At 36.2% G+C, this 27,681-nt stretch overlaps 1 protein-coding gene across 4 annotated transcripts in view; it reads left to right on the top strand.

The window, feature by feature from the left end:
* Positions 1-27,681, top strand: part of LOC115218529 (1-phosphatidylinositol 4,5-bisphosphate phosphodiesterase delta-1) — a 154,740-nt gene that overhangs the window by 57,338 nt on the left and 69,721 nt on the right. For all 4 annotated transcript variants that reach the window (XM_029788399.2, XM_029788398.2, XM_029788400.2 and 1 more), the window contains exons 2-6: positions 8,563-8,715; positions 14,466-14,536; positions 18,818-18,969; positions 20,695-20,824; positions 22,319-22,437. In XM_029788399.2, the coding sequence (XP_029644259.1) occupies positions 8,563-8,715; positions 14,466-14,536; positions 18,818-18,969; positions 20,695-20,824; positions 22,319-22,437 (625 nt within the window). The remainder of the gene's footprint in view (positions 1-8,562; positions 8,716-14,465; positions 14,537-18,817; positions 18,970-20,694; positions 20,825-22,318; positions 22,438-27,681) is intronic.

The following is a 27,681-nucleotide window of genomic DNA, read 5'->3' as shown; positions in this document are numbered from 1 at the left end:
ATATATTATACAGAGATATGTGGAGGTGCGTGGTTTAGTGGTTAGGGTATCAGCATCATGATCATAAGATTGTGGTTTCGATTCCTGGACCAGGCAATGCGTTGTGTTCTTGAGCAAAACACTTCATTTCACGTTGCTCCAGTCCACTCAGCTGGCAAAAAGGAGTAACACTGTGATGGACTGGCATCTCATCCAGCTGGGGAACACATATGCCGGGAAACCAGGCCCATGAGCCTGGCTAGGCTTTAAAAGAGCGCTTGTGGAGGCACAATAGCCCAGTGATTAGGGCAGCGGACTCGCGGTCGGAGGATTGCAGTTCAATTCCCAGACCAGGCGTTGTGTGTGTTTATTGAGCGAAAACACCTAAAGCTCCACGAGGCTCCGGCAGGGGTTGGTGGCGACCCCAGTTGTACTCTTTTGACACAACTTTCTCTCACTCTCTCTTCCTGTTTCTTGAGTAACACTGAGATGGACTGGTGTCCCATCCAACTGGGGGAACACATATGCTACAGAAACCAGGAAACTGGTCCCATGAGCCTGGCTAGGCTTGGAAAGGGCTAAAAAAGATAGAGATACATCCATGAAATGACAACAGATGATTTCTATTTATTTTTCTTAAATAAGGTCAAACAGAACAGCATTGAATAAAATATATTCATGTAAAGTCATATTCAACATATTCAAGAGCATTCAGATGTGAGAAGAGTTTCACTGCAGAGGTAATCCAAAGAGAAAATTTTTCCTCTTAGATATGTGTGAAAACAAAAGATGGACTGTGCAACATTATGTATTTAATTCTAACTTGACCAAGCTTTGCACATATCAACATATATTCTATATGGTGTTTTATATTCTATATTTGGCATTAGGAAGGCATCCAGCTGTAGAAATTCTCCCAGATCAAGATTGGAGCCTGGTCCTCAGTCAAATCGTCCAACCCATGCTAGCATGGAAAGCAGACGTTAAATGATGATGATGTTTTAATAAGAATAATTGTTCTTGGCAGGTTTTGAGTGATAGATTTGGTTTTTGTAGCCAACAACACAGGAAACAAGTGTCAAACGATGCACCAGAATTCATGTGTTGCTCTTTCAAAAAAAGAAGAAAAAAAATGTGTTTCCAAACACAATTTGGTGGAGAGTTTTCTCTCAGGTCTATTTTCACAGTAAAAGTTCTTATTGTCCAAATACACTGCAACATATTGGATGTGATTTTATATGAATATATTTTATATTCTATTTAATTCTATTATACTATTTAATTCTAACTAAACAAAGTTGTACACACACAAATGTATATTCTGTATGCTGTTTTAATAAAAGTAATTCCATTCTTATATAACTGTGAGTGATAGCAATGTTGTTTGTAGCTAACAAAGTGAAACAGCACAGAAATGTATACATCCTATGATCCCATGATGTCATTCACAGCCCTTATGTGTTTCCACATATGTCTAATACGCGAATTTTCTCCCAGAACTATCTCCTTAGCTGAAGGTTTTTTCTCACATAGGCGCAGGAGTGGCTGTGCGGTAAGTAGCTTACTTACCTGCCACATGGTCCTGGGTTCAGTCCCGCTGCGTGGCACCTTGGGCAAGTGTCTTCTACTATAGCCTCAGGCCGACCAAAGACTTGTGAGTGGATTTGGTAGACGGAAACTAGAAGCTTGGCATGGCTATGTGGTTAGGGAGCTTGCTTCCTAGCTATATGGTTTCGGGTTCAGTCCCACTGCGTGGCACTTTGGGTAGGTGTCTTCCACTATAGCCCTGAGCCGACCGGAGCTTTGTGATTGAATTCGGTAGGTGGAAGTTACTGCCGTGTGTGTATTATGTGCGTGTAGGTGCTTGTGCCTCTCCGAAAGAGAGAGAGGTATGTGTGTGTATATGTTTGTGTGTCTGTGTTTGTCCTCTCAAAATCGCTTGGCAACTGATGCTGGTGTATTTACGTCCCCGTAACTTAGCAGTTTGGCAAAAGAGACCGATAGAATAAGTACTAGCTTACAAAAAATAAGCTCTAGGGTTGATTTGCTCGACTAAAGGCGGTGCTCCAGCATAGCCACAGTCAAATGACTGAAACAAGTAAAAGAATATCTGAGTGCACTTGAAATATATCCATGTAAAGTCCCACTTGAGTGTGGCTTTGCAGGAATATATTTATTTATTTATCCAATATGGATAGTTGATGAACATTTTAGTTATTAACTACAGGCTTGTAATGGGCCGATCACTAATTAACTGCTTTTCTGATGGCAACAATGAGATAGTGTCTGTGACTCAATGTAGAACAAGTGCATTCAAGGATTCATCAGTAAAGCATGAGTTTTCAGCAGTGAGGTTACGGATGTCTGTAACCTTCACTGATATACTTCAGTGGAAAGCACACACGCACATCTTACTATCTCGCTCTCTCCCCCTCTCTCCCTCTCTCTCTTTCACATACACAGGGCTTTCATACAGTTTCCATCTACAAATTCCACTCACAAGTTGACCTGAGGTTATCATACAAGACATATGCTCAAAGTGTCATACATTGGGATTGAATCCAGAGGTATGTAATTGTTGAGGGCACTTCTTACCCATTACAGCCATGCTTGCACCCGTGCTCAAGACTTACAAGTGAGTATTTATTGGGGAATGTTGGCCTTTCCCATCTATCATGAACAGATAATTAGTAAGAGCATTTTGAAGATGTTTTTATTTAGCCACAGGTCAACTCTGATAAAACTGATTCTAAATTAGGCAGAATGTAAAAGTATGGTATTATCTATTTGCAGAAATATTTCTGAAAAAAAATACTCTGTGTGTGTGTGTTCATATGCTTGTATATATATGTATGCATGTAGGTATATGTGTATGCATGCATATATTTTTTTATGCGTGTGTATGTACATACAAACAACCAATCCTTTGATTGTTTTTTGAAAATATATGTTCACACACACACACACACCTTTGAATATGCTTTTAATAAAAAAATATGCATGCCTATATACACACATGCCAGACATAAGGAATATTCAAAGGTGTAGTTGTTAATATATGTATGCTGTTTATCACCATCACGTTTGGCTAGATGTATATCTGCTTTGCCTCTGGCCTATATTCCACAACACTTCAAACCATGAATGAAAATGTAGCTTCCCATTTCACTTCAGTAGTTTGTATTCTGATCTGAGCTGTGGTTATCTGTTGTGGCATTTGGAACAAATGGTGTATTGTGCCTGTCTGTTCATTCATACACACACACACACACACACACACACAAGCATTGTCGATGATACAGTGTTAAACAGATTGGCTTCCATTTCAGGAAAATATTTCCTCCTTAACCCTTTTAATGTTATCTTGTCTGAGACTGCACACGTTAAAGTCTTCATAATTAAATTAAAAGTTTTATCAAAACTAATGGTTCCAAATTTTGGCACAAGACCAACAATTTTGGTGGAGGGGGTAAGTTGGTTACATCAACCCCAACTTATCTTATTGACCCCAAAAGGATAAAAGGTAAAGTCTACCTTGGCAGGATTTGAACTCAGAATGTATAGACAAATGAAATACTGCTAAGCATTTTGTCTGGCATGCTAATGATTCTGCCAGCTTGCCACCTTAAAATATCATCGTCATTATTTAGTGTCTGCTTTCCATGCTGGCATGGGTAAGACAGTTTGACTGGAACTGGTAAGCCAAAGAACTGTATCAGGTTCCAGTCTGACTTGGCTTGGTCTCTATGGCTGGACGCCCTTCCTAATGCCAATATTATAAAACCTTATTACAATATTAATGATAATGCTAAATAGCACTTGGTTAATTCAGCATAAAGCAAAGCCATCACTTGCAAACAAGTGTGACTTGGTGATATTTATCATGGTTGAGTTAATTGTTTTAGGTGTATCTGTGTGGTCATAAACAGACATAAGCACCCTCTTGACCCTCTTCTCATTGATCCAGAAAAATCCATGATGTAACAACTAACAGGAGAGCAGGTTGCACTAATACTAGACTGGTTCTCATTTTTAGCTTAGACAGGAGCAATATGACATAATGCCTTGCTCAAGAATACAATACACCTCCTGCATCAGAAATTGAACCAATGACCTTATTCTCATAAGTTCAACACCCTAACCATTAAGCCATGTGCCGACTTAATATGACACCAATTTTGCAACAAACCAGCATCTATATGGTCATTCACTCTGCAGCCAAATCTTTCAAATTACATTCTATCATTTTAATCCCTAAATCCCACGTGTATACTTTAGTGGGTGTGATTTCATTTGTTTGTACCCCTAAGAAGATACAAAAGCAGGCAGCCAAATGGATTTTGTGTTTATAGTTAATGGATATGCAGAAACATCATTATTTCCTCTGTAAACACAGATGTCCATTTTTGAGTTTTTCTGGTTTATAGTCACATGAAATTATCCAGTTGGTCTTTCCTTAGACAGCAGGGATGTGAATTGAGAGAGAGATTCACTAGCTATAACATTTAGCAAGTCAAGAGACTGTAAAAGTTCCATCATTGGTTCATGGGAGAGAAAGTTACTACATGTAGTAGTATTAGAGGTACCCTCCATTGGAAGATAATGACAACATTTGGTCATATTAGGAATACCCTGAGGTTGTGTTTGCTTAGAGATACAACCTCACGCAGTAAAGAGTACCCTTAACACTGTCACAGGTTGTCATCTTTCTAGGTATGATTGTGTTTGGTTAGAGAGTAGCGGAGGAACATAAACTGAGACAGGGTTTGGAAGGATACGATTGTGAAGAGGGAAAAATATTGAATGTATTCAATATAGGATTTTTAAGAGTAAAGTGCAAGTGAGAGTAGAGGAAAAGACAGAGTATTTGTTATTATTAATCACTAGATAAGTCCAGATCCAGCTGATCTTTGGTCAAAGACATTCCAACTATCACTATTCTAGATGGAATATATCTAGGATGATACTATCCTATGTGTGCATTCTATGAACACACAGAACGATACTATCCTATGTGTTTCTTCAAATCTCAGGCAGGGCCAAGTGAAGTCCCAACATCATCATAATCATCAACATTGCAGTTCTCGCTGACATATATATCAAAATACATACATATACAAGCTTTGGAGGTGTACTTGCCAGACAAGAGATTTGATCTGAGACCTTGTGCACTGAAAGTAAAATAGAACTCAATACATAAAGCAGGGTGTTCATAATTTCATTTTTTTAACCAAGGGTTTTACAGTAACTCTGGGCATTTGAATCATTACTGCTTCTTGGATAATAAAATCAAATAGCCTATTTGGTGATGCTGATTTAAAGAGATTAAGAACAGCAAATAACATTGAAAAGAAATCAAAACAGTGACAGAGTTTAAATATTTTAGTAGACAGAAAAAGAAATACAGAGTAACTGTGAGTTCATTTTCATTGAAAACATTATGAAACAAACAGCTCATGAAACATTCATGAGCTCTTGGCAGCATAACTGCAGAATCAGTCATTGTATTTCTTATACATCAGTTATAAACAGAAATGAGGATAAGAATCTGTGATGTTCATTCTTTTCTCATGAGTATCATTAATTTGTATTTGTCTTTGGTTTGCAATATCATTAATTTTAGAAACCAAAATTCTGCAAATAGGAAGCACGTACATTCTAAACTGCAACTAAACTATAACCAACCATCCTGCTATGATGCTTGTTTCATTATGATCTCAAAAGTGAGTCTGAAAGTAGTTGTTTAATCTGCTAGAAATAAGAGCCAAATTCCCTTGAAAAAAAAACTACATTACTGTTTTAAAGGAATTATATGTTGATAGATGAGGTGATTCACTGCTGGAATGTTTTTCCAAACAGATTTGCTGGTCCAAAGCTGTGCTGATGTTAAATGACAAAAACAATAAAAATAAAAAGACAAATAGCTTATATACTAATGTCTTGTCATTTAGCAGTTAGTCATACAACCTTGAGATTTTAAAAAATTTAAATTCTAGCTAACAAAAAAGAAAAAAAAATAGCTAAATTAAGAAGGTTTAGTAAGATTTGGTATGGTTTGGTTAAATATAAATCCTGATAAACATGCCATATGCCACGCTTGGAAATGTATTCTAAGAATTGTCGGGTATTTACAAAAATGAGATTAAGATAAAAGTAAAAGTTATTTTAATCCTTCATTTAAACAGTATGATCAGAGACGTATCACGTATGAAGTGTTATGTTACTTCAGCTGTCATATGAGGAAGTAAATCTTTCACTCACAGTTCTGTATACATACACACATGTAAACCCACAATTGCGCAATGACATAATTGTGCAGTCATGGCTGTGTGGTTAAGATATTTACACTGCAACTGCATGGTTCTAGGTTTGATTCCACTAGTATTTTGATGTTGGCACTAACTCCAGCAATGGTCTGTGGCTAATTAAGTTGACACGTAACAGGAATTTCATACAATTTCTCTAAGACTGGTGGCTACTGGATCCATTGATTTGACAGGTTTAAGAACTGGTTGTTCTGTTCTCTCTGGTATTCCACTGTTGCTGGCTATATGTTGATACATACACACACACACGACTATGTGGTAAGAATCTTACTTCCCAAACACATGGTACCAGATTCAGTCCCACTGCATGACAATTTGGGCAAGTGTCTTATGTTAGCCCTCTGGATTGACCAAAGCCTTGTGAGTGGGTTTGTTAAATAGAAACTAAAAAAAGCCTGTTGCATATATATATATATATATGCGTGAGTGTCCCCACCACTACTGCTTGACAACTGGAGTTGGTTAGTTAACATCCCCACAACATAGTGGTTTGGCAAAAAGAGACTGATAGAATAAGTACCAGGATTAAAAAATAAAGTGCTGCAATCAATTTGTTTGACTAAATCCTTCAAGGTGGTGCTCCAGCATGGCCACAGTCTAATGATTGAAATAAGAGAAAGATACATACACATATGGCGGTGCCCCAGCATGGCCACAGCTCGTGAGCTGAAACTAGATAAAATAAAATGACACCATTACATGCATAGTCATGTGATTAGTAAGTCAAATAATTTAACCAGCCACCATACTAAAATTTTTGTTTATTCACTTTGATGAAACAGCATTCATATTGCTTATAGCAGTGAGCTGTCCTGCCCCTATTGTACCAAGTGGTCGCTCACCTTGCTAGAAAAGCTTCTATATCTTCTTTAAATCAGAACATGTCATCTTAAAATAAGGTACAGTATATTGGCTAATATATTCCAAGATATACTGCGTCTGAAAGAAAAAAGGATGGAATATCCACTGCTGGTATATCTTTGTTTGTATGCCTTCACAATTAGACAACTCCTAAGTGGACTGGGTCAGTATTAGAGCCTTGAACTCTTACACAGTGTTGGCATCAGAATGTGTACCATCAATTCTTTGGTTTCAAGTTTGACTTTATTAATTCCACCATCTTATTACACTCTCTAACGACATGGTATGAACTGCATTTCCTGAAACACAAATGGTTGTGACCATGTATTTTTCTGTAATAATGTTTATGCCCAAAGTCTATTTCGAGTAGTTCTATAAAAACATGCCTGATATGACCATCACCAAGGAGTACATTATATAATGCATCTTCTTTGTTTTTAAATGCGGTAGGGTGTGATTTAAAGATTTGGCTACTGTTTCTAGATAGTCAGACAACTATGTCGTGTATAGCACAGTGGGACCTTTTTCTCCCCTTTGTTTTAGTACAAGGGATAAATTGTTAAGTGCATAAGAACCTGTGGGATTTCATCTGTGCTGAGAAAAATATTTTATCTTGACTTTTACTAATTTACCTTTCCCTTATATAACATCGGTGGCATGGAGAGGGGAGGCTGGTATGCATGGGTGACTGCTGGTCTTCCATAAGCAATTTTGTCCAGACTTTGTGCCTCAGAGGGGAACTTTCTAGGCACAAGCTCATGTCATTAGTGACCGAAGGAGGTCTTTACCCTGTACATGCCTGCACACATTAAAATATTATTCATTAAATAACAAATAAACAAACAGTTCCAAATTTGAATGCCAGCAAAATTTTGCAAACATGCAAAGATTTTGCTTGTAGGTGAAGGGTTTCCCATTCCAGACTTTGAGGCATTGCTTTGTATCAATATATTTTTTAAATGCAAAAATTCTATAATTATGCGCATAATTATAATTAGGGTTCAGCAAAATTTGCTTCACCACATACCGAAATTTAGAAATAGCAGTTAAAATACTATTCTACTACCATAAGATATCTCAGTTTGGTATTCAAATATTGGAGATATCTTATGGTAGTAGAACAGTATTTTGACTGCTATTTCTAAATTTCGGTATGTGGTGAAGCAAATTTTGCAGAACCCTAATTATAATTATGCTCATAATTATAGAATTTTTGTATAAGTTTACCGATAATGGTTCTTTTAACATACCAAACTACTTGATAAACTTATTAATTATTAATTAATTAATTAATTTTACCATTTATTATTGATTATTTTTAAAATGCTATGATTTTTGTTTACATGTCTTTTATTGCCTGAATCTAATTTTTATTTAATTTTTTTTTTTCTTTTAGTGGAGGCTGACCTCAAAGAACTTGAGAAAGGTATCGTAATGAATAAGGTGAAGCATGGCAACCAATATGAACGGATCTACGTCCTTGACCGAGACAAAATGGTGCTCCGTTATGAAGGTTCTACCAAAGTTTTCCGCAAAAAAACTCCTGAAAGTAAGAAAATATCCATATTCTTCAAATTTTTCTTTTTGTTTGTTTTTTTATGTGGATTCATTGATTTGTTTTACATGTTTGTTATTTATTTATTACACGGCAATAGGCAGCTTGTGATGGCATAGGAGGCTTGAATGTTTTTAATAACAGTACTTTCAGTTTGGTATTCAAATCTTGGAGATATTAATTTCACCTTCTTGCTTTCATCTGCGATCAAGAAATTACACAGTAGTGTTGTGTATTCTTCTTTTTTTTTTTGGTTTTATGGTTTGGAAGGTCACCTTTCTACCACATGGTTTCAGGTTCAGTCTCTTGGCACCTTGGACAAATCTCTTCTACTATAGCCCCAGACTAATTAGTGTATTTTGAGAGAATCTGGTAGATGGAACCTATGTAGAAGCCTGTCATGTGTATGTATATATATATATATTTCTTTACTACCCACAAGGGGCTAAACACAGAGGGGACAAACAAGGACAGACAAAATGGATTAAGTCTACTACGTTGACCCCAGTGCGTAACTGGTACTTAATTTTTCGACCCCGAAAGGATGAAAGGCAAAGTCCACCTCGGTGGAATTTGAACCCAGAACGTAACGGCAGACAAAATACGGCTACACATTTCGCCCGGCATGCTAACGTTTCTGCCAGCTCGCCGCCTATATATGTGTATGTATATATATATATTTGTGTGTGTGTGTTTTTGTCACCCCATTGCCACAACTTCACAACAGGTGTTGATTTCTTTGTTCCCATAACTTAGTAGTTCAGTAAAAGAGACTGAGGGAATAATTTCCAGACTGCAAAAAAAAAAAAAAAACGTACCCTTCATGATTGCATCCTTTGGTGGAACAGAAGAATTTATTTTAAAACATCTGTAACTAAATGTTATTGTGGGATAAGAAGCTTGCTTCCTAACTACATGGTTCTGGGTTCAGTCCCACTGCATGGCACTTTGGGCAAGTGTCTTCTATTACAACCTCAGACCAACCAAAGTTTTGTGAGTGGATTTGATAGATGGAAACTGAAAGAAGTCAAGTGTATGTGTGTGTGTGTGTGTGACTGTGTTTGTCCCTCACCACTGTTTGACAACCAGTGATGGTGAATTTACATCCTGTAACTTAGTGGTTCAGCAAAATAGAGTGATAGAATAAGCACTGCATCACTATCCTGTTTTCTTCACTGGTTCACTTCCTCCTCCTCGCTCTATTATCTGCTGATGCTGTATTAGGATGACAACTGTGGTCAGTCTGCATCTTTACTGATCCACTGCCGAATGAAAGGCCTTCCCTTAAAGGTCCAGCTTCATTTTTGCTGTTACAACCAGCGTTCTTCAGAAACTCCTGCCTCTCATAAACTGAGGTATGGTAACGTTCATCCCCATCATCATCACCACTATTATTTTTAGACATCTGATAGTTTCAAGCAACTTTTAATTGCCTCATGGTTATTATTATTCAATCATCATGATTATTATTATTATTCTATCATCATTATGATTATGATTATTATTATTATTATTTTTATTATTATTATTATTATTATTATTTTTCAACATTTGTTAGTTTCAGGTAGGTTTCTACTGCATCATCTGCTACACCTCATGATGCTGATGTGTATGAGTGTACGCAGCATTGTATGTTCTTTTTTGTTGTCGGGGGGGGGGGAGTGCAAACTCTTCCTAGTATTGTATAGTGTCAGTTTGTTTTGTTATGGGATATGGTTGCAGTCTTTTGTTTTAGTGCTTGTATAGTGTCTGTGTGGAATGCAAACTGTATTCTGTTGATTATCCGGCATGTTGGTGGTTGTTTATTATTATTTAAATACAAAGAAAACTGATGGAGACCACCACATTCTGAATAAAGATCAAAAGAAAACTCAGATTTATCACACTTCCTTGCATATTTTTAAATTGGAATGTCACAGGGTAAAGGCTAGAATGCTATCCTGTAATTCTCTTTCACTTCACTTGCCTAATCTCCTTTCTCTCACTCTTTCCCTTCAATTATACTCTCACCTTTCACTTTTTCTCCATGCTCTTACACGCACACACACAATTGTGTCATTGAAGATAAACTAAAGTCATAATCTTCACCATAAATTTAGGTCACTATGGCCATAAATAACCAACAATTCACATGCCCTCATGTTAACCTGATAGCATGGCTGTTTTTATACTTGTCCTCATGTCAAGATTATGTTAACTTTAGTTTACTGAGCCAAATGATACCTTTCCATTGCAATGTCTTCTTTAAACTCTGTCATTAAAAAGAGGAAAAAAATTGTGTAGTAGTGGCTGTGTGCTAAGTAGCTTGCTTACCAATCACATGGTTCCAGGTTCAATCCCACTGCGTGGCACCTTGGGCAAGTGTCTTCTACTATAGCCTTGGGCCGACCAAAGCCTTGTGAGTGGATTTGGTAGACGGAAACTGAAAGGAGCCCATCGTATATATGTATAAATATATGTACATGTGTGTATATGTTTGTGTATATGTTCGTCCCCCCCCCAACCATCGCTTGACAACCAATGCTGCTGTGTTTACATCCCCATAACTTAGCGGTTCACCAAAAGAGAATGATAGAATAAGTAGTAGGCTTACAAAGAATAAGTCCTGGGGTCGATTTGCTCGACTAAAAATGGTGCTCCAGCATGGCCGCAGTCAAATGACTGAAACAAGTAAAAGAGTGCCTGCAGTTAAATAAGAATTTGTAGGGATGGTTTATGCTTAGTTCTGGGAGAACAAGGCACAACAAATCCTAAAATTCAATATGTGACAGTGCCTAAATAATTCTAATTTTGGCACAAGGTCAGCAATTTGGAGATAAGGGGGAGGTTGATTATATTGACTCCAGTACTCAACTGGTACTTATTTTATCAATCCTGGAAGGATGAAAGACGAAACTGACCTCGGCAGCATTTGAACATAGAACCATAAGAAATACTGCTAAGCATTTTGCCTGGTGCAGTAACAACTCTGCTAGTTTGCAACCTTACAGGGCCTAAATAATAATTATGGTGATGATGATGATAATTGTTTCCACTATAGGCACAGGGCCTGAAATTTTAGGGGAGGGAGCTACTCAATTACATTGACTCCCACTGCTCAACTGCTACTTATTTTATTGAGGATGAAAGGTAAAGTTGACCTCAGCAGCATTTGAACTCAGAATGTGAATCTAGAAGAAATGCTGCTGAGCATTTCGTCCAGTATGCTAATGATTCTGCCAGCTCACATTCTACTAAAGGCACAAGGCCTGAAATGTTAGGGGAGGAGACTAGCCAATTATATCAACCCCAGTGCTTAATTAATCGACCCCAAAAACATGAATGGTGAAGTTGACCATGGTAGAATGTGCAAACAGATAAAATGTCGCTAAGCATTTTGCCCAGCATGCTAACAATTCTGTCAGCTTACCACCTGAATAATAATAATAATAATAATAATAATAATAATAATAATTCCAAATTTTGCCACATAAGCAGCAATTTTGGAGAAGGGGGATGAGTCGATTACATCAACCCCAGTGTTCAAGTGGCACTTATTTTATCAACTCTGAAAGTACAAAAGCAAGGTTGACCTCAGAACATAAGCGACAGGCAAAATACTGCTAAGCATTTCGTCCAGCATGCTAACGATTCTGCCAGATCACTGCCTTAAAAATAATAATAATAATAACGATGCTTATAATAGTTTCTGATTTAGATACAAACCCACTAAGTTTAAAGGGAGGGGATTTAGTCAGTCCCATCTACTTCAGTACTAGATGGGTAATATATTTTATCAAGCTTGGAGGAACGAAAAACAAAGTTGACTTTGGTAGGATTTGAACTTAGGATGTAAAGTGCTGGAACATGTTGCAAGGCATTTCTCCAAATCCTAGACAAGAACAGCAATAAAAATAAAATTTGTTTTTAATATAGGCACAAGGCCTGAAATTTAGGGACAGAGAGTTGATTAAATTGACTCTGTCTTTCATCTCTTAAGGTTTGATAAAATAAAGTACTAGTCAAGTATAAAGTTGACCACAGCAGGATTTGAACTCAGAATGTGAAGAATTGGAACAAATGCTGCAAGGCATTTTTTCCAGTGCTCAAATGATTTTGTCCATATTCCAGCCTTAATAATTACTAGCACTATGACCCAGCGTTGCCAAGTCTAGTGCTAGTGCTTGTTGTTGGTTGCCGGGTCACAGTAAAAATTTCTCTCTAAATCAAGGACTAAGTTTCTTATCACAGTTCAGCCTGGGCCAGTTTTGTTGTTTATGAGCTAGTTGGAGCTTTTTATGAGAGTAATTAATAGTTATTGGACTTCGGTTTTCACACCATGGAAAATTAGCGGGACTGTGCACATGCCATTAGTCGGACAAAAAAGGAGGCAGAAGAAAGCAAAAAACTCGAATTTGGCTGCAAAATAACTTATGGGCATAAGGGGTTGGTTTATCAATTTTTTTTTAATGGCTTTCTGGGGTGAGTGGGGAAATGAAAAGATCTTCACGACCACCCTCAGACAGTTTTGAAAGCCCATAGAAAATGCGAGCCTTTTACATGAAAAACTGTGGATTTGTATAAAGGATACACAGATAGACATTTTGCCGTTTGTAGATATAGAGATAATGGCCATCACTTGCTATCAGCATGCACTATCACTTACTAATGTTTTTTAGGTTCCTATGTTGTCGTTTAGAGAGAGAGGGGGGGGACATCTTCTTCACTAAGGAAATGCCTCTCTCAACATTTTACCACTCTCTTTCTCTCTCTCTCTCTCTCCCCTTTACCCTTTCTCTCTCCCCTTTACCCTCTCTCTCTCTCCCCTCTCCTTTCATCAGCTGTGTAACTGCATTCCATGAGAGCTGCAATTGTATGTATTGCTTATGAGTCTTTGATAAACAACTTGACCATGACTCAAGCTTTCTATGATCAAAAGCTCCATTTCAAAAGATCACACTAACATACACCGGATTTGTTTAGCTTTTTAAACTGATTTATACTGGTGCAAACCATTGTTAACTATTCCAGTCTAGTTGTTGTTGTTGAGCTCTAGGTCAACTACAATCAATCAGAACTATAATAAAAAAAAAAGGCTTTCTATATATGACATGACAAGCTTGTCTTTTCAGGTGTTGTATATCTAGAACAACGTTGTCTCATGTGTCCCTCCTTTTTTTGCTTTCTTAATTCTCTTACAATTCTATTAAAATACTTAATAGTCTCCGATATTAGACATTAAAAGGACTAATCTGAGAGAGAAAACTTATGAAATACTTATTTTATTGGTCTCTGTATGTCAACCACTAAGTTACAGGGTGTGAAGTGACACAACATAACACCAGCTTTTATTTTTTAGACGAATCTAAACATAAAATTTCATTCTGTTTGTGTGTGTGCCTTATACAATGTAATAAAGTGCAACGTGTTTCATGCTGGTCACATGGGTAGAGGGAAACTAAAGCAGCAGATAGAGTGAGTTTGAGTGACAGTGAGAGATGCTAACTGCAGGCAGACCTTGGCAAAAGGTTTTACATGAAGTTGCAGGAATTTTAAGTCACAATAAACTGCAAATTTTAATTGCAAATTATATTTATTTTATCAATTTCACAAATTTCAATTTCACATATTTATGAAATCAAATATTAAACTTTTGTTTTCAAGATGTTACTGTTCATAAAATATTTATAAAGCAACCTTACTAGCAACTCAATGACCAGAACAATACAAATGGTAGTAATATTTTCCTTCTCTTTCTTTTACAGTTGCTCTACACAACATAATTGAAATTCGATTGGGAGAGAACAGCCATACGAAAAGATTTCGAAACCTAAATGTAAGAATTTTATAGCATGTTCAAACTATTATTTTCTCTTTGAATACCCTTTTTTTTTTTACTTCTTTTTTATCTGGCTGCCATGAAAAAAGAAGTAATCTGTTTTGCTTGTGAATTTGGTTGGTGGTTATATTCTGATTAAGCCAGGTGAGTGCCACTCACTCACTCACTAAAAATGGTAAATTTTCTTAATATACACTCAGAAAACAAAGATTAAGTTAGTTTGAAATCATGTAGACACAGGTGTAGCTGTATGGTTAACAAGTTTGCTCCCTGCTTCCCACTGCATGGCACTTTAGGTAAGTGACTTCTACTATAACCCAACCAAAGCCTTGTGAGTAGATTTAGTACACAAAAACTGAAGGAATTTCATCATATATATGCATTAAATATATATGTGTGTGTGTGAGTGTGTTTGCATTTCCTCGTTTTGCCATCATGTGACAGTTGTAAATGAGTGTCCCTGTCATACAAGCAGTGTTTTTCATTTCCAATATTCTCCATATCTGGCCATGGAAACAAGTAAAGTTTGGTGACATGGAAAGCAACCAGCTGTAGAAAATCTGCTTCAATAAACTCTGTGGAACAAATCAAGCATAGAAAAGTGGACATTAAAACAGTGATGATGGTGATGATGATGATGGTGGTGGTGATGATGATGACGATGATGTTTTTACTTACTCTAGCTCAGCATTATAACATAGTTTGTAAAAACCATCACTATAAGCCTATGAAATTTGGTCCCTCACAACTTTGTTTTTAATTGTTAAAATTGTTACCATTTCACATTTGATATGTAGCACTTGTCTTCTGGGAGAGCAGTAGAGAAGCACATATGACTTGCATATTTTTGCATGACGTATTACTACTCTGAAGATATTACTGGCAGGAAATGGTTGACAAAGTTATTTTGTCAGTGGAACTATTTCTTATTGCTAACAGCTCTGAGTCATGACAGTGAGTCATCAAATTTTCAAAGTCCTATTACATGTATTGAATACTTTTTTTCTTGCTTGTGCCCCAAACAAACGAGTGTGTGTGTGTATGGGTTGAGGTATATATGATAATGTATTTTACTCTTTTACAAGTGGCCATGCTGGAGCACCACCTTTAGTCGAGCAAATTGACTCCAGGACTTATTCTTTGTAAGCCTAGTACTTATTCTATCGGTCTCTTTTGCCGAACCACTAAGTTACGGGAACGTAAACACACCAGCATCGGTTGTCAATCGATGTTGGGAGGACAAACACAGACACACATATATATACATATACATGACGGGCTTCTTTCAGTTTCCATCTACCAAATCCACTCAGAAGGCTTTGGTCAGCCTGAGGCTATAGTAGAAGACACTTGCCCAAGGTGCCATGCAGTGAGACTGAACCTGGAACCATGTGGTTGGTAAGCAAGCTACTTACCACACAGCCACTCCTGCACCTATGAAGCCACTCCTGCTCCTAGAACAAAACATAAATTTTAATAAAGAACTCAATACCTGTACATAACATAGTAAGCTATTATATACTTATTTAAGCTGAAAGTATTGAATACCAACTGAAATACCTGAATTTCATCATCATTATTTAATGTCTGTTTCATGCTGGTATGGGTTGGACAGTTTGACAGTATCCAAAGATTGTACTGTGCTCCAGTATCTACTTTGGGATGGTTTCTACAGCTGGATGCCCTTCCTAACACCAATTACTTTACAGCATGGACTGAGTAATTTTTTTTCTTACCTCCTTTTTCCAAATTTTCCAAAGTAAAATAAACTTTGAACATGGGTCACATAGGGAACAGCAAACACTGGCATGGTATGGGTTTTCAAGGAGCTATCACCTCTGCTTGGTAACAAAGGGATTCACTCTGTGACAATTAGATTACATGATGAGCAAATATGAAGTGTGATATTGCATGGTAGGGTTGTGAAACCTGGTCAATGAATTCAGGGGTTGTGGAGGCTGGGAAGAAAAGGGCTGGGCATGTAAAACTGAAAGTATCATGTTAACATACATAAATGACAGAACACAAATGATCTGAGAGAAAACCTGAATATAAGAGGAGTCTACTGTAGTGTACAGTTAGAAGATTGTGATGATACAAGCATAAGATCCATATGGAGGATGGTAGCTTGGTGAAACAGTGCCAAACAATCCAAGTGGAAGGTTATCCGTGGAAGAGAAAGGCCAAGGAAGATAGGGAAAGATGTGAAGGCTGATCCTATGAGGGATGAATATCATAATGGGGATAACAATGAGTTACAATACCAAAAGGTTGTAGTTGTCTACATCAATAGGGGTCAATTTGTACAAAAACGTCCAGTGATGTTTGTTATTGAGGGACTATGAGAAGCCATTTCTTTTAGGATGGGATCCGTCATATTCAAATATAACTTTTGATACCTTTTTTCTATGGTATATCCAGCAAACTCCCACTTTTACTTCCCAAACAATAAGTTGATTTGTATATTAATATTCCTATTTTTATTTACTTGTTTCAGTCATTAGGCTATGGCCATGCTGGGGCTCCGCCTTGAGGAATTTTTAGTTGAATGAATCAATCCGAGTGCTTTCTTTCCTTAAGCCTGGTACTTTACTATTGGTTTGGTTTGCTGAACTGCTTGTGTATAAAAGTACATAAACACACCAACAACAGTTGTCAAGCAGTAGTGGGACACACACATGTGTGTGTGTTTGTGCATATACACAGCAGGCTTCTTTCAGTTTCTGTCTACCAAAGCAAGTCACAAGGCTTTGGTTAGCCCAAGGCTAGAGTAGAAAACACTTGCCCAAGATGCCATGCAATAGCACTGAACCCAGAACCATGTGGTTTAGAAGCAAACTTCTTACCACACTGCCTCAAGTTTGAGGGAAGGCGTAGGAGTGGCTGTGTGGTAAATAGCTTGCTAATTAACCACGTGGTTCCGTGTTCAGTCCCACTGCATGGCACCTTGGGCAAGTGTCTTCTACTAAGCCTCAGGCTGACCAAAGCCTTGTGAGTGGATTTGGTAGACAGAAACTGAAAGAAGCCCGTCGTATATATGTATGTGTGTGTGTATATGTTTGTGTGTCTGTTTGTCCCCCCCCCCAACATTGCTTGACAACCGATGCTGGTGTGCTTGCATCCCTGTAACTTAGCAGTTCAGCAAAAGACACTGACAGAACAAGTACTAGGCTTACAAAGAATAAGTCTTGGGGTCGATTTGCTCGACTAAAGCCGGTGCTCCAGCATGGCCACAGTCAAATGACTGAAACAAGTAAAAGAGTCAATAACACTAGCATTTTACTAGTGTCCTAATGTACTATTTTATTTTAGTGTACTACTTTGCTGACATCCATTCTCCCAACCTTCAAAAGGCTGAAAACTAAATTTGATGTTGGTTCGGTTTGAACTCATGGCACAAAGTGTTGTAACAATACAGCACAAGGTGCCTTATTTATCATTAGCAATTCTACTGATCCACCATCCTAGCAGTAAAATATATTGTTATTATATATTGATTTATTGTAGTAACTTATTGTATTGATTCATGTTATTGATTAATTTATTAGACTGAATTATTGTATTGATCACCTTCACACACACACATAATTACAAATTGCTCAGAAAAGAAAGTATACAGAATGCAAGTTTCTATTTTTGAGTGTGTATGCCCATGTGTATGTCTGTCTGTATGTCTATATCTATCTATCTATGTATCTATCTATCTGTGTGGGTGTGTATGTGTGTCTGAATGTAGATCTAGTCCTCTCTCGCCACCTCTCTCTTTCTCTCTATGTTGTAGCTGAATGTCTGCATTAGTGCGTGTTTATTTGTCTGTGCATATATATTCACTTGTGTGAATAAACGTGTGTGTGTGTGTGTATACAAATGTGTATGTCTATCTGTGTGTGTTCCGGTTGTGCATAAGTCTGTCTTTAGCTGTCTGCAGGTGTCAGTATGTCGTGCTCTTCTCTCTTTTCATGTAGTAACCGTATATCTGTACTGGTATGTGTGTATTTGTATGTATGTATATATATATGTTTGTCTATCTTTGGATGTGGGCGTATGCTTCTCTCTCTCTGTTTCTCTCTCTCATTATATATCTGTCTGAGTGTGCATGTATGGGTATCTGTTTAGGTATCTACATGTTCCAGTCTCTCTGCATATTTGCGCATATGCAGGTGTGTGTGTGTGTGCAGGCATACAATTCTTGATCATTTCATTTTAGTTTTATGTTGGATTTTTATTTTATTGCTGTGTATTTAACTTATTTTTCTTGTTTTATATCTTTTTTTCCAGAAAGAGCAATGTTTTAGTATTGTGGTTGGTGCACGCCATAATCTTGTCACACTGATGAGTCCAAATGAAAATCTTAGAGACATGTGGGTACGAGGACTTCGTCATGTGATTGCCTCTGAAAAATCTGCCCAACAAGAGAGAGAATATGACAGATATCCTTTGTTCCTGTTTTTTTATAAATTGCTTTATTAAATGTTGTTTCTAATGATTCTTTAGCAACATAATAGTCAACCAAATCTTTTGTTTCTATAATAAATGAGTTCATTAGATACAACTTTTGTTTCACTGATGGTTGATAGCTTTATATTCGCAAGCATGGCTGTGTAGTAAGAACGTTTTTTTCCCAACCACATGGTTTCAGTTTCAGTCCTACTGTGCGACATCTTGGGCAGTTGTTTTCAACTAGAGCCCCAGGCCGACCAAAGACTTGTGAGTGGATTTGACACACAGAAACTGAAAGAAACCCATTGTATTTATGTATGGATACATACATGTAGGATTTTGTGTGTGTGTGTTACTGTCCCCTTTTCCTGGCATTACATGATAGTTGTAAGCAAGTATTACCATCATACACGTAGTGACCTTCATTTCCAGTCTTCCAAGACATGTCTGGTCATGAAGAAATATTATCTTACTTGGAGGGTTGGCATCAGGAAGAGCATCCAGCTGTAAAAACTGCACCTCATCAAATTCCATCCAAACCATGCAAAGTGAAAAAGTAGAGGTTAAAATGATTCTGATGATGATGAACCCATCTATGATAGATACCCACCTATAGTGATAGGTATAGAAAAATAGTGGCTGTCATTAGGAAGGACATCCAGCTATACCAAGCCAAAACAGACTATGGAATCTGGCGTGGTCCCTGGCCTTGCCAGTTCATGTTAACCTGTCCAACCCATGCCAGCATGGAAAACAGATGTTAAATGTTGAGGACAATGATTGATGATGCTAAGGTTACTTGATCAGAGTTGACCTGGGGTTAAGTAACAACATGCATTTAAAAAATGCATCTATTTTGTAAACTGAAGTTCATGTATATTCTCTGTTTTCTGTGCATTCTTGTCTGTGTATTTGTTTGCATTTAATTTACAACTCTGCTGTTGTAAACTACCGTAAATCCTCGAGTATAATCTGCATTTTTTCCCCAAAATTTAAAGATCAAAATACCTGTGCATACTATATACGAGGTTAAAAATGAAAATTATTTTCTAAGCAATGTCCGAGTCTCTATCTGCTGTCCGGCAATGTTTATTCAGACACTTTTTGTGATGTTGAGTGTGAAAATACTTTAAGCTAAGCCTGAAAGTAATGAAGTCATAAAAGAATCATCCATAACTTGCAGTAAGCAACATTTATTAAAATAAAAGTATTCAGAACACAGAATAACATGTAACAAACACAATTTGCAAACATATTTACATTCCCATATAACAGTTAAGAACATCATCGCATACGCGGAAGTGTTTGTTCGACTAGGTGCTGCTAGCTTAATTACACATGACTCAAGTTAGAAAAAGGGTGCGTATTATACACAAGGTTTAGATTTTTCAGAGGCACAGCCCCCTAAAAACCCCCTGCGTATTATACTCAAGGGTGGACTATGCTCGAGGATTTATGGTAAATAAATTTTATAGATCCTTTGTTAATTTTGACAATGTGTATTTAGTCATTTGATCAACTTGCCTTGTTACTCATCAAATTAACACACACACTTGAAACAAGGTGTGGCTGTGTGGTTAAGAAGCTAGATTCCCAAATTTCTAGGGGTAAGCAAATAGGAAATAACAGTTGCTACCCAAGGACAAAAATTGTGTTACACAGTGTTATTGTAATATTAACCAAAGACATACAAGTTCCTTAACCAATCTTTTCACATGGATCAGAGATGCTTTTCTAAGTGCTGACAAAAATTCTGATGGTGAAGTGGATTTCGATGAACTGGTTAAACTACTGAAGAGCCTTAATGCACGCATGAAGAAGAAATACATATTGCAGATTTTCAATGTAATTTCTTTTGCATTTATTTCATGTTCTTAATTTCTTTTTTTTTTTATACTTCATTTATTAATAAATGTATTTTGTTTCATAACAGGTGAACAAAAGTGTTATTAGTTACAAGTATCCAATGGGTAAATCACTGGCTCATTGCATTTCTGATAGTAAAGGACCGTCTGTAATTTGGTGCAAAGTTAGCAGCAGAGGAACAAACCTTAATCATTTACCTGTCCAAAAAATTTCATAAGTTTGTCCTAGACATTAATACCTGTTTTCAGACTTTTAGTTAGCCCCCGTTTCATGTTCTGAGTAATTAATATAAATCTTTTCTTTCATAGGTACCAAATTACTATGGTGGTTGAAAAAATTGGGAATGTACATCATATATGATTCCTGGTTGCCAGAGAAATATGTCCATGTGATAAACAGGACAGGCAAATGGCTAAAGATAAATTGTATTGAGAAACTAATGGTTAAAAGAACAAAATCATAGTTGAGTCAAACTCATAGAATGTTCAGTGATATAGATGAGGCTATAGCTCACATCATATAAGATGCCAACAGTTAACTCAAAATAAGGCAGCAAGCTGGCAGAAACGTTAGCATGCCGGGCGAAATGCTTAGTGGTATTTCATCTGCCGTTACGTTCTGAGTTCAAATTCCGTCGAGGTTGACTTTGCATTTCATCCTTTTGGGGTCGATAAATTAAGTACCAGTTATGCACTGGGATCGATGTAATCGACTTAATACCTTTGTTTATCCCCTCTATGTTTAGCCCCTTGTGGCCAATAAAGAAATAAGTTAACTCAAAATGATTATAAAAGTACAGGCTTAAGAAAATTGCTGCAATGATTCATTGGAATTTTTTTGAGAGGTTCAATATTTTTTCTTTGTTTTGATATGAAAAAAGGAGCATTGACTATTTTTGTGAGAATAGAAATGAAAGCTCTTCAAGACAATGATGTGAAGATATGGGATTTTCCTACACATACTGAAAATAGGACAGAGCACAAGTTGGATTTTGTTGTTGTTATGAGAAAAAGAAAGTATGTCTGGATGTACCCTTTTGAAACCAGAGTTGAGAAAAAGAAGAAAGAAAATTAGAGTATTATAGAATCTTGGAAAACGAAATTCTCAAACATTGGAATAAAGATATTAACAAGGTCATGATACTGCAAATTATCATTGGGGCCTTGGAACTGTGGCAAATAATTTGAGAGCAATCTGTGAGTGAGTGCTGTGTTGAAAACCTTTTTACTTGGTTCAATGAGAATAATCCAGTCAGTTGGCAATATAAAGTAAGGACAGATATGAATAGCATAAAGAGACTTTAATAGAAGATAGTGCAAGAGTGTTTCTCATCCAAGCCCATAGGTTGTGGTTCAATAGGGAGCATAATTAAAGAGGTTACAGCATCAGTACTGTGTGACTATAAATAATTTTAATAATTGTTTCTAACAAAGACACAAGGCTAGAAATTATCATTTTTTTTTTCTTTTAAAGGAAGCTAACACAAACAAAACTGCCAACCGTTATGGTAAGCAAACTTTGGATAGTGAAGAATTTGTGAAATTCTATCATCTTCTCACTAGGAGAAGTGAACTGGAAGAATTGTTCAAAAGGTAAATATTGCTATTTTTTTCCTTCCCTTGTCATTCTTTAATTTAGCTTTCCATATTTTAACATTTCTACTAAAAGAAAAAGAAAAACAATGTTTGTGTTCCTTTTGCATTGTTTCCTTTATTCTTAATCAAATCTTTGTGTGTGTGAAATACTAAACAGTTTTTATTATTGTAAAAATAACATTTTTTTAAAACCTATTTTCTATTAGTTACACGAACAAGAAGTTTTAGATTTATGAGGAAGATAACAATGTATGGTGTCCATACCTTTTCCCAAGAATATAAGCAAACATTTTTCACACTTTTCAAAAAACATATCCATGAGTTTTATATTTCTTCCTCCAACTAGTATGGAAGCGAAGCCAATACGAAGGTCTAGATTTTGTTTTAGCTGAACCTCCTCAATCAAGCAACAAAATCTCCTTCAGCAAACCTTCTGGCATCTTCAAAATGGAGAGATGTATGTGTTTGGAGTCTTAAATCATGTGTCCATATTAGAGACAAGGTAACCATGACTACAACACTGAAAACATTATTCAATCATGTCTTTCTCTCTCTTTGGTGACTGAACCAGCATTGCAGAACACACCATTCAGCAAAACTAAAATTCCTTCCTCAATAAATCTCAAGCTTTATGCCCATTGCATTGAAATATGGTTATAATTACAGGAAGTTTTGTTTTACTTTGTGTTTCTCATTCTATTTCTTTGCTATTTTATGAATGTAATAAGTTTATATATTGTATTTATTATTATATAACTTCTTATTTCATATAATATATATTTATCATTTCTGATTCTCCCTTTCACTCCTGCACTCATTGATTCAGCCCAATCTTTTGTCCTTGCTGTGCAAGTGTAACAAACATGTAATGAAACTTCTATATAGTTATGTATAAATAAAACAATATCCAAATTTTTATCAACAAACTCCCTAACATCTGGAGTGAGGACCACGTTTTCTGTGCTAAGTGTTAAGATAGTATGCTTCACCAAAAAGAAAGGAAACTCAATATGGTTGAAATAGCACTCAAATACTTTACTAAATCACATCCCACAAGCTAAAATAATTAGATACATTTTGATAATGTGCTCTTAGATTCAGTGTCTGAAAAAAAAAAAGAAAGAAAGAATAGGATTGTTGCAGTTAAAACATTTGCAATCAGAGGTCTGTTGGGTCAGGGCTGATCTGGGATCAAAGGTCAGCAATAATAATGATATAAATAAAGGTTTATCGATTGATTGTTTGAATATAGTAGAGTTCAATAAGGCCTAGGGACCAAATGTGTTATGTTACAGTCTTAATCCTGCACTGTATCTAAGAAATCTGCATTCATATGAAATAGAGTCTTTGCCTCTTAATTTCTTAATTGTTATTTTTCCCTTTCATGAAGAAAGACAGGCATTTCACATCTTCCAAATTTGACTGCATTTTGATTAGTTGTTCAATTTGTTCAGCTAAGTCTTCCTACCATCTCCCATTGACATTAATTATTCATCACACTGATTATGGAGAGGATATCAATTTAGCTGGAGTTTCGATATCCAACCGAAGAGATTGGATTGCCATTAACCAGAAATGGATTGAAACACATTTAGATCAACTCTCTGAGAATTTAGCTTCTGCATGGTTTTGTTTCAGTATTTTGTGTTATTTCTATGGCATTAACACTTCTTTGTTGTGCTGTACTTCTGAATATGACACATACCTCCTTAAGTCCTGCTTTTTGTTTAGAAACTGAATGATCAGCTCAAGCAAGGAAGGCTATCTAAGAATGTTCAAATGTAAATATTTTATTAAAAAATAAATCAAATTACATATGTCAACCATGTCTGTACTGTAGAGTGAAATGAAAATAAAACTGTGAAATAAAATAAATACACTAATAAGGAATTAAAGTTATATCAAGTCAAAATTCAGCTACAGCACTATGAAAACACAATAGAGTTCACTTAGGTATCAGTGAATAAGTTAGTGTATTGTGTACTCATTAAGTCTGCTAGAAATAGTAACCAAATCTTCTCAAATCCCATCCTACTATGTTATCTGAAATTGCAGACAGGATTATCAGGAGTTCATTCTCTGTTCCTGTCTTTGTTTATATCAGGTCATTAAGAATGAAATGTCCAGTTTTCTTATGCATCAAGTTTAACAGTCATTAACTCTAATGTTTTATCCTGACAATTCTTTGTTTTACAACATTGAAGAGTTACATCATCACTTTTCGAAATGCAGTTCATGGTGTCTGATTATATTGTAAGTTTTCTCTTGTAAATCAATTTTTGCGAACCCATTGATCAAAAATTCATGTTTATGAATGTGAGTTCTGTTGTGGAAGTGCCAAAACATAATCCAAAAGAAGAATATTCACCAAAAAAAAAAGGTAATGGTGTCTATTTAGTAGTCCAGTGCTGGTGTCATTCACTACAGTTTCATGAGACCCGGTATGTCAATTACAGCAGATCTCTATATCTATAAATGGCAAAATGTCTGTGTGTTTATGTGTCCTTTATACAAATCCACAGTTATTCATGTAAAAGGCTCACATTTTTTATGGGCTTTCAAAACTGTCTGAGGGTGGTCTTGAAAATCTTTTCATTTCCCCAGTCACCCCAGAAAGCCATTAAAAAAATCAATAAACTAACTTAGTTATGGGCATATGGGCATTGCCGAAGTCCAATGAATATTAATTACTCTCATAAAAAGCTCCAACTAGCTCAAAAACAACAAAACTGGCCCGGGCTGAAATGTGATAAGAAACTTAGCTTTTGATTTAGTGAGAAATTCTTACTGCAACCTGGCAACGAACAACAAGCAGTAGCACTAGACCCAGCAACGCCAGGTCATAGTGCTAGTTATACATCAACCAGTTGGATGAAATGATGAGTGAACTTGCAATTAAACAATCAAAATTGGTAAATAGAGACAGAGCTCGACCACATGTTGCACAAAGAATGTTACTAAGTTACAGGAACTGAACTGTCATCCAAGTAGTCATCCAACATATTCACCAGACCTTGCACCGACAGACTATAATGTTTTCCAGGTATTAGACAACTTTTTGCCAGGAATAAGCTTCAAGTCTGAAGAAGATGCAAAACCAGCCTTTCGCGATTTCGTCACCTCTTGCTCTCCAGAAATCTACACTGCCGGCATAAACTACCAATAAAAAGGCAAAATTGTGTTGATAATTTAAGTGCATACTCTGATTAACTGCATTGCTTTTTGTTGAGATAAAGTGAAATAAACTTCAGTTCAAAACTGGACATTCCATTCTTAGTGACCTGATATAAAGGAGTATAAAGAAAACAAAATCATTACACTCATTGATCTGGATACTCATTCATTAAATGAATTTGTATACACATCTCTCTTCTCCTCCTTTATATACACACACACACACACACACTCCTTATAGCGTCTATTTAAATACAATATAGTTTTCCTCTTATTCTTTTCATATTTTTGTTTTTACATTATAACATTATGATTGTTTGAGGTGGTTGATACCATTCCTTTTCAATCCCTTTGTATTTTGGCTTTAAAAGAAAACTCTTGTTGTTACTCTTCAAGACCAAACTGAAAGGATGGAGGTTGAGAGAACACTAACAGATGTTATTGGCTGAAATTTAATACTGATCAATCCAAACAACTAGTATTAATTGATATTGATGGATGTTTGCTAACGTCAATCAAAGGATGGCTTTTGATTCTAATATTACACACTCAATTATTTGTAAGCATATATTTCATCGATCAAAAATTCATAACCTGAGGGAAGATATCCCTTGGTCCAGGCTTAGTTCAGGCTTCAACTAATGCACTATGGAGGTGCTTGAATTTAGCTGTTACATCATACTCGTACCTCTCTCTTGGCAATGCAGTTTAGTCATTCACCTGACAGCGACATATCCCACTGAAATAGATAATATCAGTAACAGGTAGATATTATAGGCTCAGGAAGAAGGAATGTAGAAAATGCAAGTGTACCCTCTAAAATTTTGGGTAGGGGTTGATGAAAATATTTTGAACGTTTTCTTGTAAAACTTCGTTAGAATGAACAAGGGTAGAAACATTCCTGGGCTGATTTTAAGCATTACTTTACCATTATTAGATTTACCTGATTTAATTGATGCACAAATATTATAATAATTATTATTGTTATACCTGTGTTTGTTTTGATATTAAGATTTAAAAAGATTGACCTTGTTTGTAAAATATTCTGGACCTGGGTTTGCACCACCTAAGTAATTTTAATTCCGCACTTAGATCAGGTGACACCCACCTGGTCTATGTTATAAATCTGTCATGTCATTTGAAACTTTGATAATTAAATAAACTTTATATATTTTGCATGTGTTTGCATGTATAATTGTTGTAGACTCACTGTTATACACACCCATCTCTTATACATGAGGCTCTGTATTATATATCAATTATAGTTAATTCACTTAGATTATTAACAATAATACACACCCTCTTGTAGTATTTCTCCTATTTACAAGGATGCATTTTGCCATGCCATATTAAGAATCTCTGGTTGCTATTAATTTCAGTAGGTCCTCAGTTTGTTTTGTTGTGTCTCTCTGCCAACAACATCAATATGCTTGTGTGACCTTTGTTCACTATTAGTGTTCAAAAGTTTCCTAAATATAACACTTGATATGGCCTGGTATTCAGCTTGGTAGCAACAATCAGCAAAGTTTATTCAGTAATAATAGTAGATACAGATGAAATATGGCCATTAATCTCCTCTCCTCTTAGGCCTTGTGCTCAATCCATGCAATGCTTTGCACCCTCAAGAGAAGCTTCATATATGGTATGTTTCAGTTTTCAATCCACTTAAAACTTCAACTGACATACGACTCATTTTTAATCCGTCAAAATTCCATCCAAATACCAGTTTAATAATGACGGTAACATGATCAATTAATAGTGGAGAGTGTAAGTTATCAGAATACCTTGTGGTATTCATTTCAGGTCGTTGCCCTGAGTTCAAATTTTATTGACATCATTCACCCTTTCAGGATTGGCAAATTAAGTGCCAATTCATGGCAGGTTGATAGAATTATCAGAGCATCAGGAGAGATACCCTATGACATTTGTGCAAACTCTTCCAGTTTCTATTTCAAATTCTACTTAGGTGCATTATGGAAAGAAAAAAAATAAACCTCTCACCACCCTGCTGACTTAGTATGGCAACAAAAGTAAATTTTTAAAACAACACTAGCACCAACTAGATGG

Source organism: Octopus sinensis, linkage group LG13, assembly GCF_006345805.1.
Source record: "Octopus sinensis linkage group LG13, ASM634580v1, whole genome shotgun sequence".
NCBI classification, from domain to species: Eukaryota; Metazoa; Mollusca; class Cephalopoda; order Octopoda; family Octopodidae; genus Octopus; species Octopus sinensis.
The sequence above is the reverse complement of the archived record's forward strand: the minus strand, read 5'-3'. Positions and strand labels throughout refer to the sequence as shown.